This window comes from Dermochelys coriacea, chromosome 2 (assembly GCF_009764565.3).
Source record: "Dermochelys coriacea isolate rDerCor1 chromosome 2, rDerCor1.pri.v4, whole genome shotgun sequence".
Classification (NCBI taxonomy): Eukaryota; Metazoa; Chordata; order Testudines; family Dermochelyidae; genus Dermochelys; species Dermochelys coriacea.
The window spans coordinates 267,780,395-267,797,890 of NC_050069.1; the positions used below are offsets into that span (position 1 = coordinate 267,780,395).

Sequence of the window (17,496 nt, forward strand, 5' to 3'; positions counted from 1 at the left end):
AACGCAAACCAACAGGATACGATAATAAAATAGACCAGTGGATTTATTAGGCCCTCCTCCTGAAAAGTCTGAGGGGCTAAATTCACCCTGTAAATCAGTGGGCTTACCCAGTTTGGGAACCCCTGAGCTAGTGTATGTGTATCCCTTGGGGTATATGAGAGAAATTATGTAATGGTGGATTTTATGTATGTGTGTATTTATTTCATTTTTGTAATAGACTACTCAGTTGAAGCTTTAAAATGTTGGGAATTTGTTATATAAAAGTATGGTAGCTAATTTACTTCAAGATGTACCAATGAGAACACAGCTACAGAGATACTGATGTACAGAGCCCTCGCCTCCACTCACCATACAGGGCGGGTTCAGTTGCCCAGCAACTATCCAGTCTAAAAGAACTCAGAATGGGGGGGGGGGTTTGGTGGTAAACGTTGCACTGTAACTATAACTGCACGTAACCATGAAATGTGGACAGAGGGCTAAAGACAGGAAGTGTTAAGTATCACACAAAGTATCCGTGATGAGAAGGCTGAGGGTACCCGGGCAGCTGGTAGATCTGGAAGGGGGTACACAATAAGAAAAGGTCAGGAACCTCTGCACTAGCTTAGTCCAGAGTTGGTCAATGGGCCTAGTGCCTGGAATGAGACCTGAATTGAAAATGCCTTGCATATGTTCCCCTTCCCAGGACTATCTACACTTTTTCTCTTGTTGCACTCTGTTTCCATCTGTAGAAAGAGGCACCGTAGACGCTTCGTGCCATTTGTCCCCCAAGGTGAAAATCTAGAGCTCAGTGACTCCCATAAAGCACCCCTGTGTGCAAATAGTTCCTTGTCCTTTGCAGGCTTTCAGTCCCTGGGCATTCCAGAGTTGAAGCATTTAGGAGAGTGTTGGGGTGTATGACAGCCAAGTAACTGGTAGTAGTGGGAGTAGGGCAAGGACTGAAGTGTCTGAAGTCACTACATAACCCATGTACCTCATCACTAGTGTTAACTGCTGACTCCCTTCTTCAGGAGCCATACAAGGTGGAGGTGCTGTTCCTTTGGAAGCAGGTGATGAGCAATAGGAAACCAATGATCTTACCACAATGGATCTTGGGGGATTTTGCTGCGGGGGGGACAGAACAAACTTGCTCAGTGGATCGTTGTAATTTAGAGGCAGGTGATGGTCATTGGAAAGAACACCTGTCAGGAATTTACTTAGTCCTACCTTAAATGTAGGGGACTGGACTAGATGACCTACTGAGGTCCCTTCCAGTCCTACCCTGCTGGGATTCTCTGTTTCAAGTGCACAGATTGTGTGGTGTCTCTCAGAATTGGGCTGGTTGGGTGTGCTAATTCTGGGTGCGCTGGAGTCATGACTTTGATAAGGGGGTTTGGGCAGTGCTCTGGATTGGCCCTCCCTTTGGATACTCTATTTAGTCTTTGAACTTTTTGGTGCAAGGTCAAAAAATTACTAGCATTGGTGACTGCCTCAGCTGGCCTGATCTCCTAGCATTGTGGAGTTTTACCCTGCCTGGCTGTGTGCGCTGGAGTACTCGGAGTAATATCTAGCACCTCTCAGCCCTTCTGGAGCCTGATTCAAAGACAGCTGAAGCCAATTTCCTTTGCAACAGGTTCTTGTAGCACTTGCATCTCCAATGGCCAGTGCAATCATTAGCTAATGAACCCATCCACAACAGAGACTGGTAAGCATGATCTTGATGTTTTTAAGACAGGAAAATAGGCACAATGAGGTTATAGGACCTATTCCTGACCCCGCAGCAACTGAGTGGCAGAACTCCAGGCTCCCAGCCCTATGGTCCGTCCACTAGCCCACACTACCTCCTCATTAGCTAGTGAAGGTGGTTTTGGCTCCAGGTGGAATGTTCCATGGTGGCTTCAGCAGGGGGATGTGCCTTCAAAAGGGCCAAATGCTTCTCTAAACCCCTTCAAAAGTTTTCTCTCCCATGATTGCAAAACAAGTTTGGCTGTCACTCAGCTCAGCTTTATGGTTCTGACTCTCGGACCAACGGAGACGAAGCTCCTACCTTCTTCTCAGCCCTCCCAGCAGAATATTAATCTGCATACAGCGGGTTATTCTCTCGGTCAGTACAGGAATGACATCACCCAGAGGTCTGAGTTTCCAGTGCCTCCCGGCCCGTCTGCTTTGGGCCAGCTGGGAACCTTCTCTCTTGGGGGGAGGGGAGAAAAAAGCAGCCCCACAAACTTTGCTGCACGTCAACAAACCTAGAAGAGTTTGGCTTCGTTTTGTTTTTCTTTAGCCAAGGCCAGAATTATTTCCAGCTGCATAAATACCCCTGTTTAAGTGCTTCTGGGCTTTGATCCTGGGAAATCGCTGTTTAGAGTTAGGATTCCGTGAAGTCAGCATCAGTCCCATTTAAATATGCGGCACCATCCTGAAACTTAGCCTGGAGAGTGCTGCTAAGGCTTAAGTTTGCTTTTGAAAGGGGCGCGTCTTGCCAAGTTTGATGCAGTGAGTTCAATGACACTGACCCATTAGCCTGGTAGTCTTTAACTCTGGGAATAAAGTGCTGTGTCGGCGTATTCCACCCGCCGGAGTCAGTGAAGCAGCAGCAGCCATGGTGGTGGTGCTATTCCTGGTGGCCCTGCTGGCGTCTCTCGCGGTGTCCGTTACTGCCAGTCCCCTTTTGGAGGCTCAGCTGCTATCCCCCCGAGATGTGGCTCGTTCTGCGGTCGAGGCCTATAATCAAGAAACTGGAACGCAGGCAGTGTTCAGGCTGTTTAAGCTCAAAAGCTTCCACAAAACAGTAAGAGCCCATTGGCTTTGGATTCTCCTTTTCCCCATAGACTTTAGCCCATAGTGTGTGGGGGGTGGGGGGAAGGGAGGCTTTTAAAGTGTATGTGTAATTGCAGGAAGAACTCCAGGAACAGAACTGAGGCAGGAATGCAGGTGCTGAAGGTACAATGAGGAGTGCTATATAGGAAGCCTATAAATCACATCCTATATAAAGCCAGATTTCCTGCTGAATTCTCCCCCCTTCCTCCCCCGTCCCATGGGCAAAGATTGTCTACATGGGAGTCGAACTGGTTTAACGGAAGGTGTGAATTTAAGCCAGTATGGGGGGCACTTATTTCAGTGTAGCTTTAAGTAGACTGGAAATGGATTTAATTTGAATGGAAATAAGCCACCTTGAAATGAAAATGTGTCCATGTGGGTTTGCACCACTTTTACCTAATTGGTTTCAAAATTCGTTTTAAACTGCTGCGACTTTTGCATGGAGACAAGACCTTAGTAATGCCTCTTCTAGATAGCTAGGCTGCCCTTCTCCTCTAGCCCTGGGGCTTGCAAAGCGCTGGACCGACCAGTTTACTGTGGCTCTGCTGGGAAGAGGGGCTGTGCAAAGGGTACTGCAGGGCTCTGTGTTCGCTTTCTCCTGGACTCCAGATCTAGGGGGCTGCAAATCCCCAAGTGTGCTGGAGGCTGGTGGGTCGAACGAGAAATGGGAACCACTCAAGTTGGCTGCTCAGAAGCAGCCTCCTGGTGTTCAGAATGGATTTTTTTTAATGGGGACCCCAAAACAACTGCTCTGGGGCAGAGGGTCCTAGAGAACTCCAAAGCTTCTGGAGCCATTGAAGTGGGGTGAGCTTGACTCGTGGAATGTCTTTTTTGGTGCATCGGGATGGGGATCAAAACCAGCAGGGGAGAGCAGGTATCAGCCCCCCCCCCCAAAAACAAAACACAGAGCACTGTTGTGAGCCGGCCAAACAGAGCAGTGGAAACAGCTGGTGGAGTCTGGAGGGAGGCTGCCCAGAGCGGGGGCGGGGGGGGAGGGCAGTAGCAAGCAAGGCAGCAACTGGCATCCGAAAAGAAGGAACACAGTATGTGGGGAGCCAGTGGTGGGGAAGGGAGCTGTAGCAAAAGGAAAAAAATGACTGTAAACAAAAACGTCCAGAGAGCATATTAAGGCAAACAAGGTGAAGTGACAGGAATAGAGAAATGATCAGAGAGTGAAGGGACTGTAAGCCAGAAAGGACGGGAGGGAAAATAGCCAACACATTCCATCAACTGTAAAGAAAGATTGCACAAGAGGATTGCTCAAGATCTAACTAAACCTCAGGAGAATTTTTCCTCCAAACTCCAGGCTTACAGAGGATGGAAACCGAGAAACTGAAAAGGGAACAGAGAACAGTGGGGTTTATGTGCTAGAGCATTGTTTTTTCCAATTCAGAATTCTGTTTATTTCACAAATGGAAGTTAGCTACAAAGTGAGTTTAATTAAGATAATAGCTCATCTCCAGCAGATAACAAAAAGAAAAGCAGTACTTGTGGCACCTTAGAGACTAACAAATTTATTAGAGCATAAGCTTTCGTGAGCTACAGCTCACTTCATCGGATGCATTTGCTAATGCATCCGATGAAGTGAGCTGTAGCTCACGAAAGCTTATGCTCTAATAAATTTGTTAGTCTCTAAGGTGCCACAAGTACTCCTTTTGTTTTTGCGAATACAGACTAACACGGCTGCTACTCTGAAACCTGTCATTATGCAAAGCAGATAACAGTAATTCACCGTGGAAACCTAAGTCGTAGTTCCTGTTAAAACACTCACTCTGGTTTACTTGTGGTTATTCCCCACTTAACTGATATCTACCTGATCCCAACTAATTGAGATAAAACATAATTTGGGCTCTCGATTGCCTTTGCCTCTCCTTATTGCTCCAATTCAGAACCCACACTTCCCCGTACTGGTTGCAGTGCTCTCTTTACAAAAGACAAAAAGAAAAGGAGTACTTGTGGCGCCTTAGAGACTAACAAATTTATTTGAGCATAAGCTTTCATGAGCTACAGCTCACTTCATCGGATGCATTTGATGGAAAATACAGTGGGGAGATTGATATACACACACAGAGAACATGAAACAATGGGTTTATCATACACACTATAAGGAGAGTGATCACTTAAGATGAGCCATCACCAGCAGCGGGGCGGGGAAGGAGGAAAATCTTCCATGGTGACAAGCAAGGTAGGCCATTTCCAGCAGTTAACAAGAACGTCTAGGAACAGCGGGGGGCGGGATGGGGGGAGAAATAACATGGGGAAATAGTTTTACTTTGTGTAATGACTCATCCACTCCCAGTCTCTATTCAAGCCTAAGATAATTGTATCCAGTTTGCAAATTAATTGCAATGGACAGACTAACATGGCTGCTACTCTGAAACCTATATGACCAAGGGTGATTTTACAGGAGGAAACCCAAATAAATCAACCCCCAACCACTGGAGGATGGGAGCATTTACACTCCCAACTAGAACCAGTCCCAGTTTCGGCAGGGCCATATGTGAATCAAAATGAGCCAGGTGCCATCTGTTTCTTTCCCCATCTCTCCATACCCACAAGCCCCCTACCCCAATGTGCCAGCTGCCTGCAAGTGCCCCTCCTGATGCTGGCTGAAGTTCACCCCTGGTCACAGACTTATGCACCATTTAAAATCAGGGGTGGGCAAACTGCAGGCCACATCTAGCCCATCAGATATTTTAATCTGGCCCTTGAGCTCCCATAGGGGGTCGGGGGCTTGCCCTGCTCCGTGCATGATGTGGCTCCGCGTGGCTCCCGGAAGCAGCGGCATGTCCCCTTTCTGGCTCCTATGTCTAGGGGCAGCCAGGGGGCTCTGCACGCTGCCCCCACCCCAAACGTCTCCCCAACAGGTCCCATTGGCTGGCAACTGCGGCCAATGGGAGTTGCGGGGGCAGTGTGTGCGGACAGGGCAGCATGCAGAGCCACCTAGACATGGCTCTACATAAGAGCCAGAGGGGTGACATGCCAGTGCTTCCGGGAGCTGCTTGAAGTAGGCGCCACCGGGAGCCTGCACCCCAACCCCCTCCTGGGCCCCAACCCTCTGCCCCAGCCCTTATTCCCCTCCTGCCCTCTGAATACCTTGGTTCCAGCCTGGAGCACTCTCCTGTACCCCAGAGCCTGCACCCGCAGCTGGAGCCCTGACCTCCCGCTGCACCCCTATCCCAGCCCATATCCCCCTCCTGAACCCTTCGGTCCCAGCCTGGAGCACCCTCCTATGCCCCAGAGCCCGCACCCCCAGCCAGAACCCTCACTCCCACCCCCTGCATCCTAACTCCCTTCCCCAGTCCGGAGCCCTCTCCTGCACCCTGAACTCCTCGTTTCTGGCCCCACCCCAGAGCCTGCACCCACAGCCGGAGCCCTGACCCCCGTCCCGCTGCACCCCTACCCCAGCCCATATCCCCCTCCTGATCCCCTCAGTCCCAGCCCAGAGCACCTTCCTATGCCCCAGAGCCCGCACCCCCAGCCAGAACCCTCACTCCCACCCCCTGCATCCTAACTCCCTTCCCCAGTCCGGAGCCCTCTCCTGCACCCTGAACTCCTCGTTTCTGGCCCCACCCCAGAGCCTGCACCCACAGCCAGAGCCCTCACCGCCTCCCACACCCCAATCCCAATTTCATGAGCATTCATGGCCTGCCATACAATTTCCATACCCAGATGTGGCACTTGGGTTTGCCCAGCCCTGATTTAAGTCCTCCAAATAGGGTTTGGGCAGGACGCAAGTGGCACAGATGCCGGTGCGGGCACTCCGCTCAAAAGTGAATCTCACCTTTGGTGGATGTCTTGCTGCTGCTCCCTAGCCTCATCCACCCGTGTGTGTCTCTCGGTGGTGGCCTGGCCTGACCCATGCCCCAGCACACGCCACAGGATGCCAAGAGGTGCCGGGGGAGGAAGGGCAGTGAGCAGGGCCTTGCGTGGGAGTGTGAGAGACTCCTTTTGGGTAAGCACGTTCTGTTCCCCTGCCGAGACCTGGGGTCAAAGGAGCTTGCTCTCCCCCTCCTCCGGGCCGTGGCTGGAGGAGTTCTGTGCCCCTGATAATTACTGGGGGGGGCGGGGCCTGTATCCTTGCTTGCCCCCCATGGTGCATGCCCCTGGCAGTGAGGGAACTCCATCCATCTTGACTCACCGGGACAGGAGTCAGGCAGGGCATCAGGTGGGAAAGCAGGGATGGCTGGTGACCAAGGGGAGCGTGTGGTGCAGGACCCTATGCTACCCCGTTGGCCTAAGACCACCGTGTTAGGAGAGCACGAGCGTGCACCATTAGAAATGCACCCCGAGATCAGCCCTTAATGGACGCCTAACTGTACACAGGATGCACACATAAGTAGCTGTTGGTCTCCTTAAAGCCCCCTGTGGATTTGCTATGCTTTTCGAAAAGCAAGTGGCTTTGCTGACCTGAGCAGGCAGGTAGTGGATGCCTGGGATGCCATTAAAAGATTTGTCCTTGTACCTGTAGCAATTTGACTGGGGCACGCACTTCAGCATTAACTTCACCATCAAAGAGACGAACTGCTGGAAAAGCGTGGCTGGCTACCGCCTTGAGGACTGCAGATATCGGCCAAATGGGGTAGGTGTGAAACACAGTTGCCAACTTTCGCGCAGTAAATAAGCACCCCAACTTTCACACGAATCCAAACATCAAGCTAGTCCCATTTCAAAACAAGGCCAAAACAAGCCAATCCCTAAGAACACCAACATCTGTGTGTCTAGATCCCTCCCTCCCCCCACCCTGGCATGCAGTCTGGGACTGTGGTGGGCCCATTGTGCACCCCTGATTCTCTCCCCCATGTCCCTGCTTGCCCCTGGCCCCTGCTTCCCAGGAGCCGATAAAAAAAAGAAGCAACAAGCTACAAGCCAAAAATTAGCCAACAAGCAACTCACAAGCCAATTAATCCTCCGGGGCAGATTGGAGAAGCCCTGGAGGTTTTTTGCCTTCCTCTGTAGCATGGGGCATGGGTGACTTGAGGGAGGCTTCTCTGCTCCTTGAAGCCTTTAAACCACCATTTGAGAACTTCAATAGCTCAGACATAGGTGAGGTTTTTCATAGGAGTGGGTGGGTGAGATTCTGTGGCCTGCGCTGTGCAGGAGGTCGGACTAGATGATCAGAATGGTCCCTTCTGACCTTAGTATCTATGACTCTATAAGCCAAAAATAAGCCCAATTTTTGCATTTTTTTCACGGGTTTGGCGCATCTGTTGTAACCGTCCCCTTTCTCGCTGGGAGCATTGGGACATAGCAACTGCCAGCCTGGATCAGACCCCGAGTCTGTCTAGCCCTGTCTCCAAAAGTGACAGTTGCCAGCTGATTCAGAGAAAGGTGCACAAAGCCCCCCAGTAGAAGTTTCCTCCTGACCACCAACAGAGATAGTCTTGAGCCCTGATGCATGAGGGTTCATATCCCTTCCAAAACTCGTCTGTTTTTAATACTATAACTCTGGAAATCCTCATTACCCATATAAATGTATGATCCCTTTTTTGAATCCTGCAAAGCTCTTGGCCTCAGGGATGTCTTGTGGCAGTGAGTTCCACAGGCTGTTATGTGAGGGTAAAAAATCCTTGTGCTGCCCTTTAAATGTCATTGAATGTGCTCTTGTTTTTCGTCATGGGGCTGGGAGAACAAAAGTTCCCGATCGCCCCTCTGTACAATTCAGTTTGTTTCAGTTTGTTCCAGTTTTCCCTGTTCTAGTTTGGGAGCTCTTGCTCATCTGAGCTAGACATTTACACACACATCGTCACTGTGGTTGTTACTAAACTCAGAAATCTCTGAAGGTGAAGGGAGGCTTAAGTGCAGCCTCAACCTTGGAGTCTCACACCAGTCTGCCACTCCCGCTGACCTGGCATTACAGCACGACTAGAGTTTTGCTGAACTCCTATAAATGAAATCAGGGGCAGATCATCGGGTTTCGGGTTTCACTGGGCACAGCTCTGTTCCTAGTTGTCTCCAGCGTGCCTGGGTCATGTGATGGGGAATCTGGGACAACCGATTGGTTTTGTTGGATGGGAACTTTGGCAGGTTCAGCAGCATTTGATCAAATCAGAAATTCAGAGGGAAACTCTGGGCGCAGCCCCCTGCAAACCAAACCTGCCCCCACTTCATGTGGTTCTAGTCACAGCAAGATGTTTGTGCCCCGCCACATCCATCATGCCCTATCCTGATGCTCCTCCCCGTTTTAGGAGGCCGGGGAGGTGTTTGCATGCCAGTGGCTGTAGTTGTTATATGTAAAACACCCCTGTAAACTTCCTGCTTGGCCATGTGCTATCTTCATGTCTCGGTAAAACAGCCTCAGAGAGGAAGTGTGTGGGGCTGGTACTGCCGCACGATGGTGGCCCAAGGGTTTGACCCAAGCAGATTGATGTGGCATGGGAACACATCACTAGGAGGGTGGTGAAGCACTGGAATGCGTTACCTAGGGAGATGGTGGAATCTCCTTCCTTAGAGGTTTTTAAGGTCAGGCTTGACAAAGCCCTGGCTGGGATGATTTAGTTGGGGTTGGTCCTGCTTTGAGCAGGGGGTGGGACTAGATACCTCCTGAGGTCTCTTCCAGCCCTGATATTCTATGATTCGCCCTCCCAGGTCTGTGTTCTTATTTACATGCACAAGAGGGTCTCCTTTCCAGGCTTTCTAGCCCTGCCGTTATTTTAGTAAGCAAGTGAATGTAGGGTTGGTGAGTTTATTTGTACTATGGTGCTGTCTAGAGGCCCCAACCGAGATCAGGGCACCAGTGTGCTAGATGCTGTACATAAAGTCAGTCCCTGCCCCCAAGAGCTTGCAATGCAAGGAGCTAAGACAGAGAAAGGATAGCAGGGCAAATGGACACAGAGAGGGGTAGTGACTGGCCCATGGTCACCCAGCCCAGCAGTGGAAGAAAAGAAGTCAGTTCTCCTGACTCTCTGTGCATAGCGCCAATGAAGGAAGGAGGAAATCGGTGTCCAGCCCTCTTCAGCCATTGGCTTGTGTCTGCAAGGTTGCCTGTTCCAGGGGTAGGGTTTTTTTTGATGGTCACCTCTAGGGAACATGGTTGAATCCTCTGGTGCTGCAGAACCTTTCTTTTGTGCATGTGTAGTTTGTATCCTCGGTGGACACTGGTGCTGAGCCGGGAGTGTATTCACTGTCAAAGCCACCTGCCCTTTAGCTTTGAGCTGTGGACTGTTTAGGGTCCTGTACTCCAGGGGTAGTCAATAGACGAACCACAGGCCAAATCCCAACCACCAGACTCCAAAATCATTAGTGTTGTTTTCTTCTCTGGAGTCTGGACCTTGATTATACCTTAACCAAGGACTTTGGACAATGATAAAAAATCATTGACTACCCCTTCGGTACTCAAACCTGCCTCAGAACAACACCCGCTGGGGGCTGTGTGGCATTGCCAGAGAATTACACCTGCCACAGAACTTAAAACTAGTGATGTGCTTAAGCCAAATGTTGCAGCCTCTCTACTGGCTTCAAGAAGACGTTGCTTTGCAAAGGATCTATTGTCCCAAGCTACAAGGCATTCCTAATCCCTACAGATAGTGCAGGAAGTAAAACGATTTGAATCATCTTAGATGTTGTTGCAAAGAAATTAACAATTCAGGCAAGAAGGCTCCATCTCCAGCAGTACTAGGTAGAACTAGGGTGACCAGACAGCAAGTGTGAAAAATTGGGACGGGGTAGTGGGTAATTGGTGACTATATAAGAAAAAGCCCCAAATATCGGGACTGTCCCTGTAAAATTGGGACATCTGATCACCCTAGGTAGAACAGGACTCCAAAAAACATAGTTCCCGTTTTAATAAACAAAAAACCAGCATTGTCTCATTTGTGGTCAGATAAGTTACGCTCCTTAGATAATAAAACCAACTGCATAGCAACCCTGGAAAATCGGCCTCTGAACAGGGGCTGAATTCCAAAGTGTTCTCTCTGTGAAATGGCTGCTTCAGCTGAGGTAGACCTGGTCGCTACTGATCATAGTGAATATAGCAAAATAGTGGAAAGTGTAGCTTGGAGCTGTTTCAGTAGAATAGTGGGGTGGTAAGATAACGCTGCTAGAGCGGAGGTTGACAACCCCAGAGTTGGAGAACATTTTTCTAAGGGAACTTTATTAACACAAATTTGGGTCGAGTGAAACACTTTGTGAATTTGTGTCAAATTCAGCAAATGGAGTCAGTCGGGAAAAAAACAATTCCAAAAAAGTCAAAACATTTTGTATTTATGATCCTAAATAACCTTTTGGTTTGAATTTTACTTAATTTTTATTAAACCAGGTTAAAAACTCAAACAAAACACTTCATTTCATAGAATCATAGAATCATAGAATATCAGGGTTGGAAGGGACCCCAGAAGGTCATCTAGTCCAACCCCCTGCTCAAAGCAGGACCAAGTCCCAGTTAAATCATCCTAGCCAGGGCTTTGTCAAGCCTGACCTTAAAAACCTCTAAGGAAGGAGATTCTACCACCTCCCTAGGTAACGCATTCCAGTGTTTCACCACCCTCTTAGTGAAAAAGTTTTTCCTAATATCCAATCTAAACCTCCCCCATTGCAACTTGAGACCATTACTCCTCGTTCTGTCATCTGCTACCATTGAGAACAGTCTAGAGCCATCCTCTTTGAAACCCCCTTTCAGGTAGTTGAAAGCAGCTATCAAATCCCCCCTCATTCTTCTCTTCTGCAGACTAAACAATCCCAGCTCCCTCAGCCTCTCCTCATAAGTCATGTGCTCTAGACCCCTAATCATTTTTGTTGCCCTTCGCTGTACTCTTTCCAATTTATCCACATCCTTCTTGTAGTGTGGGGCCCAAAACTGGACACAGTACTCCAGATGAGGCCTCACCAGTGTCGAATAGAGGGGAACGATCACGTCCCTCGATCTGCTCGCTATGCCCCTACTTATACATCCCAAAATGCCATTGGCCTTCTTGGCAACAAGGGCACACTGCTGACTCATATCCAGCTTCTCGTCCACTGTCACCCCTAGGTCCTTTTCCGCAGAACTGCTGCCGAGCCATTCGGTCCCTAGTCTGTAGCGGTGCATTGGATTCTTCCATCCTAAGTGCAGGACCCTGCACTTATCCTTATTGAACCTCATTAGATTTCTTTTGGCCCAATCTTCCAATTTGTCTAGGTCCTTCTGTATCCTATCCCTCCCCTCCAGCGTATCTACCACTCCTCCCAGTTTAGTATCATCCGCAAATTTGCTGAGAGTGCAATCCACACCATCCTCCAGATCATTTATGAAGATATTGAACAAAACGGGCCCCAGGACCGACCCCTGGGGCACTCCACTTGACACCGGCTGCCAACTAGACATGGAGCCATTGATCACTACCCGTTGAGCCCGACAATCTAGCCAGCTTTCTACCCACCTTATAGTGCATTCATCCAGCCCATACTTCCTTAACTTGCTGACAAGAATGCTGTGGGAGACCGTGTCAAAAGCTTTGCTAAAGTCAAGAAACAATACATCCACTGCTTTCCCTTCATCCACAGAACCAGTAATCTCATCATAAAAGGCGATTAGATTAGTCAGGCATGACCTTCCCTTGGTGAATCCATGCTGACTGTTCCTGATCACTTTCCTCTCCTCTAAGTGTTTCAGGATTGATTCTTTGAGGACCTGCTCCATGATTTTTCCAGGGACTGAGGTGAGGCTGACCGGCCTGTAGTTCCCAGGATCCTCCTTCTTCCCTTTTTTAAAGATGGGCACTACATTAGCCTTTTTCCAGTCATCCGGGACTTCCCCCGTTCGCCACGAGTTTTCAAAGATAATGGCCAAGGGCTCTGCAATCACATTTGACCTGATGTGCAATTTTTCTGATTCTTTTATTTCACCAAAAAAATTTTTTTTTTAAATTTGCTTTGGGACAACTCAGGAAAAAACTGATTCAGCCACTGAACTGACAGATCAATTATTTGCACAACTCTAGAGATGAGCTCACTGTTTAACAGCCAATGTTTCTAGTTCAGACATAATTCTTTACGTAGATTGTGTGTCCTTCTCTTTGGGGCAGGAACTGTCCTTTGCGATATGACTGTTCAGCTCTTGGCATGATGGGGCCCTGCCCTCAGTTCGGGTGTTCTGTATTACAGTGTTACTTAGTATATATTCACCATGATTATTACTGGTTTCAGAGTAGCAGCCGTGTTAGTCTGTATTCGCAAAAAGAAAAGGAGTACTTGTGGCATCTTAGAGACTAACAAATTTATTAGAGCATAAGCTTTTGTGAGCTACAGCTCACTTCATCGGATGCATTTGGTGGAAAAAACAGAGGAGAGATTTATATACACACACACAGAGAACATGAAACAATGGGTTTATCATACACACTGTAAGGAGAGTGATCACTTAAGATAAGCCATCACCAACAGCAGGGGGGGGAAGGAGGAAAACCTTTCATGGTGACAAGCAGGTAGGCTAATTCCAGCAGTTAACAAGAATATCAGAGGAACAGTGGGGGGTGGGGTGGGAGGGAGAAATACCATGGGGAAATAGTTTTACTTTGTGTAATGACTCATCCATTCCCAGTCTCTATTCAAGCCTAAGTTAATTGTATCCAGTTTGCAAATTAATTCCAATTCAGCAGTCTCTCGTTGGAGTCTGTGTTTGAAGCTTTTTTGTTGAAGGATAGCCACTCTTAGGTCTGTGATCGAGTGACCAGAGAGATTGAAGTGTTCTCCAACTGGTTTTTGAATGTTATAATTCTTGAGGTCTGATTTGTGTCCATTCATTCTTTTACGTAGAGACTGTCCAGTTTGGCCAATGTCCATGGCAGAGGGGCATTGCTTGCACATGATGGCATATATCACATTGGTAGATGCGCAGGTGAACGAGCCTCTGATAGTGTGGCTGATGTGATTAGGCCCTATGATGGTATCCCCTGAATAGATATGTGGACAGAGTTGGCAACGGGCTTTGTTGCAAGGATAGGTTCCTGGGTTAGTGGTTCTGTTGTGTGGTGTGTGGTTGCTGGTGAGTATTTGCTTCAGATTGGGGGGCTGTCTGTAAGCAAGGACTGGTCTGTCTCCCAAGATCTGAGAGAGCGATGGCTCATCCTTCAGGATAGGTTGTAGATCCTTGATGATGCGTTGGAGAGGTTTTAGTTGGGGGCTGAAGGGGATGGCTAGTGGCGTTCTGTTATTTTCTTTGTTGGGCCTGTCCTGTAGTAGGTGACTTCTGGGTACTCTTCTGGCTCTGTCAATCTGTTTCTTCACTTCAGCAGGTGGGTATTGTAGTTGTAGGAATGCATGATAGAGATCTTGTAGGTGTTTGTCTCTGTCTGAGGGGTTGGAGCAAATGCGGTTATATCGTAGCGCTTGGCTGTAGACAATGGATCGAGTGGTATGATCTGGATGAAAGCTAGAGGCATGTAGGTAGGAATAGCGGTCAGTAGGTTTCCGAAATAGGGTGGTGTTTATGTGACCATCGCTTATTAGCACCGTAGTGTCCAGGAAGTGGATCTCTTGTGTGGACTGGTCCAGGCTGAGGTTGATGGTGGGATGGAAATTGTTGAAATCATGATTATTACTGTCACTGGAGGCTTCCTCTGAGTTGAAAACAATTGCAAAACTACACTCCATGAAGCTTTGAAATGGGGCTCCTCAGATACCCTCACTGAAGTACTTCTTCCTCGCTCTCTTCCCAGATAACAAGGGATTGTTCTGCCAACATCTCAGTTCTTGACTTCGTACAAGAGGCACCTTTGACATCTGTGAAATGCACCCAGGAGCAGGTGAGCTGTTACCTGTCTAGGTAGGCGCGTTCCATTTGGGTCTCGGAGCCAGGTACACTCTGCCCCCATGGCAATGAAGTTATGGTGGTTTGTGTTCTCCCTTGACTGTCCCTAGAGGAGACGGATACAGAACCAACATGGGTCAATGAGGCAATCGTTCCATGTTTTCTTTGGCTGGCTATTGGTCATCTCATCCTCGGAAAAACCTACATGGAAACTCTTCTTTAAACATATGGGGCCACCAGAAGAAGGAAGCTATGGCAGTCCCCATGGTTACACATGATGCTGCTGGGCCCACTTTGAAGGTCTTAGACCTATGTAGAGATGTGTAGCTGCATCGTGGACCCACCAGATGTCTGTATATTAGTCACTCCCAAGACAGAGACCCATATTCTGCCCTCAATCTGCAGCTCCTGTGGGCATCAGTGGAATTTGCTCATTAACTCTGACGGCAGCGCATGTCCCTGTGGGACTGGGTTTTCCTTTCTCTGGTGCAAGAGGGGAGGGAAATGCAGGAATGAGTCACCATAGGTTCCTCCGTCCTTCACTCTGACCATGGCTGGAGGGGGTAGAATCAGGGTTAAGATGAATGACCCTGTCCAGTCTTCAGAGAGATGGCTGCAGCCCCAGAGGTGAGGCCAGGGATAGAATTGGTTTCAATCCAGGAACCTTTCAGGATTGGGCAAGGGCCTGGGAAATTATTTGCCGTTCATTCCAGCAGGAGGCAATCATGAGCTAACTGGGTAGATGGATGGTTTGGTTGAAAACTATGAAAAAGAAACCGGACCCTGGGGGGAAAATATTGACCCTTCTAATCCCTTTGAATTCCAGCGGGCGAAAAAAACCAGCAAGAAACCAAAACCCAAGGCCCAGTCCGTCCCCAAAGTGACTGTTGAGTACTTTCCGTCGTCTTTCTCTACCGCAGCCCTGACAGTACCAGAAGAAGGCTAAAGCACAGTCTGCCTGATGTCGAATTAGGGTGCTGCCATTGTCTTCAAACGGCCTGTTTGCTTTTCTGCCACGCCACCATCTCATCCAACAGATAATTTGAGAGCTTTTGGGTCCACGTTATTCCTGGCTAGTCGTTCACTGGTTTTTGTTGCTTTGCTTTGGGATGACTGAGAGACAGGCCTCAAAAAGCCCTTGCAAAATGGGGGAAGCCTTTTTGTTTTGATATTCTCTGCTAAGCCACAACAAGGACTGAAGTGTGTGGCAGAGTTGCCCCTCGCTTGCAGACCTGAGACATGTTACATCCATCCCCTCCGGCTCCCTGCCAGGTTCCCTTCCAGAGACAGCTGTTCTCACAGGGCCTCCTTTGCTTGAGTTGCCAAAGATTTAGGCATTTTGGTGCCTTCATTTTCAGGTGCCAAATCTGAGCTGCTTTAATGGGGCCTGATTTTCTGCAGGTGCTGAGCACCTGCCTTCTGAAAGCCAGGCCTGTTTTAAGGTATGTGAAACGGAACACCCCAAAATTGCTAGACACTTTTGAAAATCTTGGCCTTAGTTGGCTTCTGAGCCCATGACTAAAGGGGTGACACATGAGACTGCTGGGAAGAGATGGAGCTTCATGTGAGGTGCACCATCATACCAAAGGCTCGGCCCAGTCCCAAGGTAGGGAGCCTGGAGATGGTTACTCCCACGGTTACTGGCCAACTCTCGTGGTCTTATTGCAAGTGTCACGACAGCTGGTGCTTTTCTTACAGACCCAGCTCCTGAGTCACGTGATGACGCGAGAATCTAGGCTTTTCATTTTAAATCTATAAAAGCAGGCTTCTAGCCCTTGTGGGTGGGAGAAAAAAGCTTGAAATCGTGGTGCCCTGAGGCTCAGAAATCAAAAGGCGAATAAAAGAACTCCAAGGATAGTAGCTTTAAAATCTTGTGATTTGCTAAGTCCATTTCATGATTGTCGGGACACTTGACCTATGGTTTTGGAACGCTTGGGGCTGGCAATAGGGCATCAAGGATTTCCCTAGGTACCACTCCTCTGTGATAAGCGGAGGGGAAAAGCAAAGCAGAATCTTGCAGGGCCAGAGGCTCTGCAGGGAAGGGACGTGCTGCATGAAGCTGTTCTGAAGGGAAGGCTGAGAGGAATAGACAGAGCCAGAAATACTTGTGTGAGAAGCTGAGCAGAACTTCATTCCAATAAGACAGAAACTACCACCTGCTGTGGTTTCTCCTGGTGACCCAGTAACTCCCCATGGCAGAGCCGCCTTCTCAGACAGAGCCCTTTCCAGCTTTGCTTTGCCACCTGAGTCTCCTTTGGACTGTCCAACAGCTTAATCCATGAAGGGGAAAAGGCTTCCAGACATGTTGAAGGGCTCAATCTCCCCCGTCCTCTCCCCGACACCTTTGCTGACACTCTGCATATGCTACTATCTACGTATGTTCCCAGGTCAGCTTCTCTGGCCCCGCACCTGCTCCAAGTGGGGCTGCTGGTCAGTGCGGAGCTACAGTAAACAGTGCCCCCTAGTGCTCTAGTTTGGAACTGCCCTCTCCTTGTTACCTTTTTCCTTTTTCAGCAAAACACTCAGTTTAACACTATTTTTAAGCCTGCTTCTGCACAATCGCACGATCCTCTATAAAAATAAGCACCAGTGCAGTGTAGCCTCTTTCCTCCCCGGCCCTGCATAGACGTAGTCAATTGCATTCCTTGATCATAGCATATAATCGGTCGTTTTCCCCCAGAGAATGTAAGCATTGCCAATATTGAAGATCCAGGGCAAAATTTTCAAAAGCATCTAAGTCCCATTTTGGTGTCAATCAGTGAGACTTGGGCTCCTAAGTGACTTAGGTGCTGTTGAAAATTTGCCCCCATCTGTGTCTTGTCTGATTTATTGTATAGCAAAAAGCATTGGCTGTGTTTGTGTTGAGGGCAGCTTTGTGCTGTAATAAAAATATTGGTTACGTTGTATGTGTGATCAGCTGTGAGCTGTCATGTCAGATTGGTGGCTTGCGCCCTCACCAACACCCCTTTGGTTACACT

The 17,496-nt window shown here is 48.7% G+C and overlaps 1 protein-coding gene across 1 annotated transcript; it reads left to right on the forward strand.

Annotated features, from left to right (window-relative positions):
- The first annotated feature begins 2,315 nt into the window (after nt 1-2,315).
- Nucleotides 2,316-17,424, forward strand: LOC119851366 (cathelicidin-2-like). The gene is made up of 4 exons (XM_038391085.2): nt 2,316-2,764; nt 7,265-7,375; nt 14,427-14,513; nt 15,345-17,424. Exons 1-4 carry the CDS (start codon nt 2,576-2,578, stop codon nt 15,462-15,464), a joined length of 507 nt encoding a protein of 168 aa, XP_038247013.1. The 5' UTR covers nt 2,316-2,575; the 3' UTR covers nt 15,465-17,424.
- Nucleotides 17,425-17,496: the final 72 nt, after the last annotated feature.

Bases quoted from the DNA above. Each gene is read 5' to 3' on its own strand.
- LOC119851366 (XM_038391085.2), top strand. From the start codon at position 2,576: ATGGTGGTGGTGCTATTCCTGGTGGCCCTGCTGGCGTCTCTCGCGGTG. The intron at 2,765-7,264 runs GTAAGAGCCCAT...TTGTACCTGTAG, and splicing joins TCAAAAGCTTCCACAAAACA to CAATTTGACTGGGGCACGCA. The intron at 7,376-14,426 runs GTAGGTGTGAAA...CTCTCTTCCCAG, and splicing joins GCAGATATCGGCCAAATGGG to ATAACAAGGGATTGTTCTGC.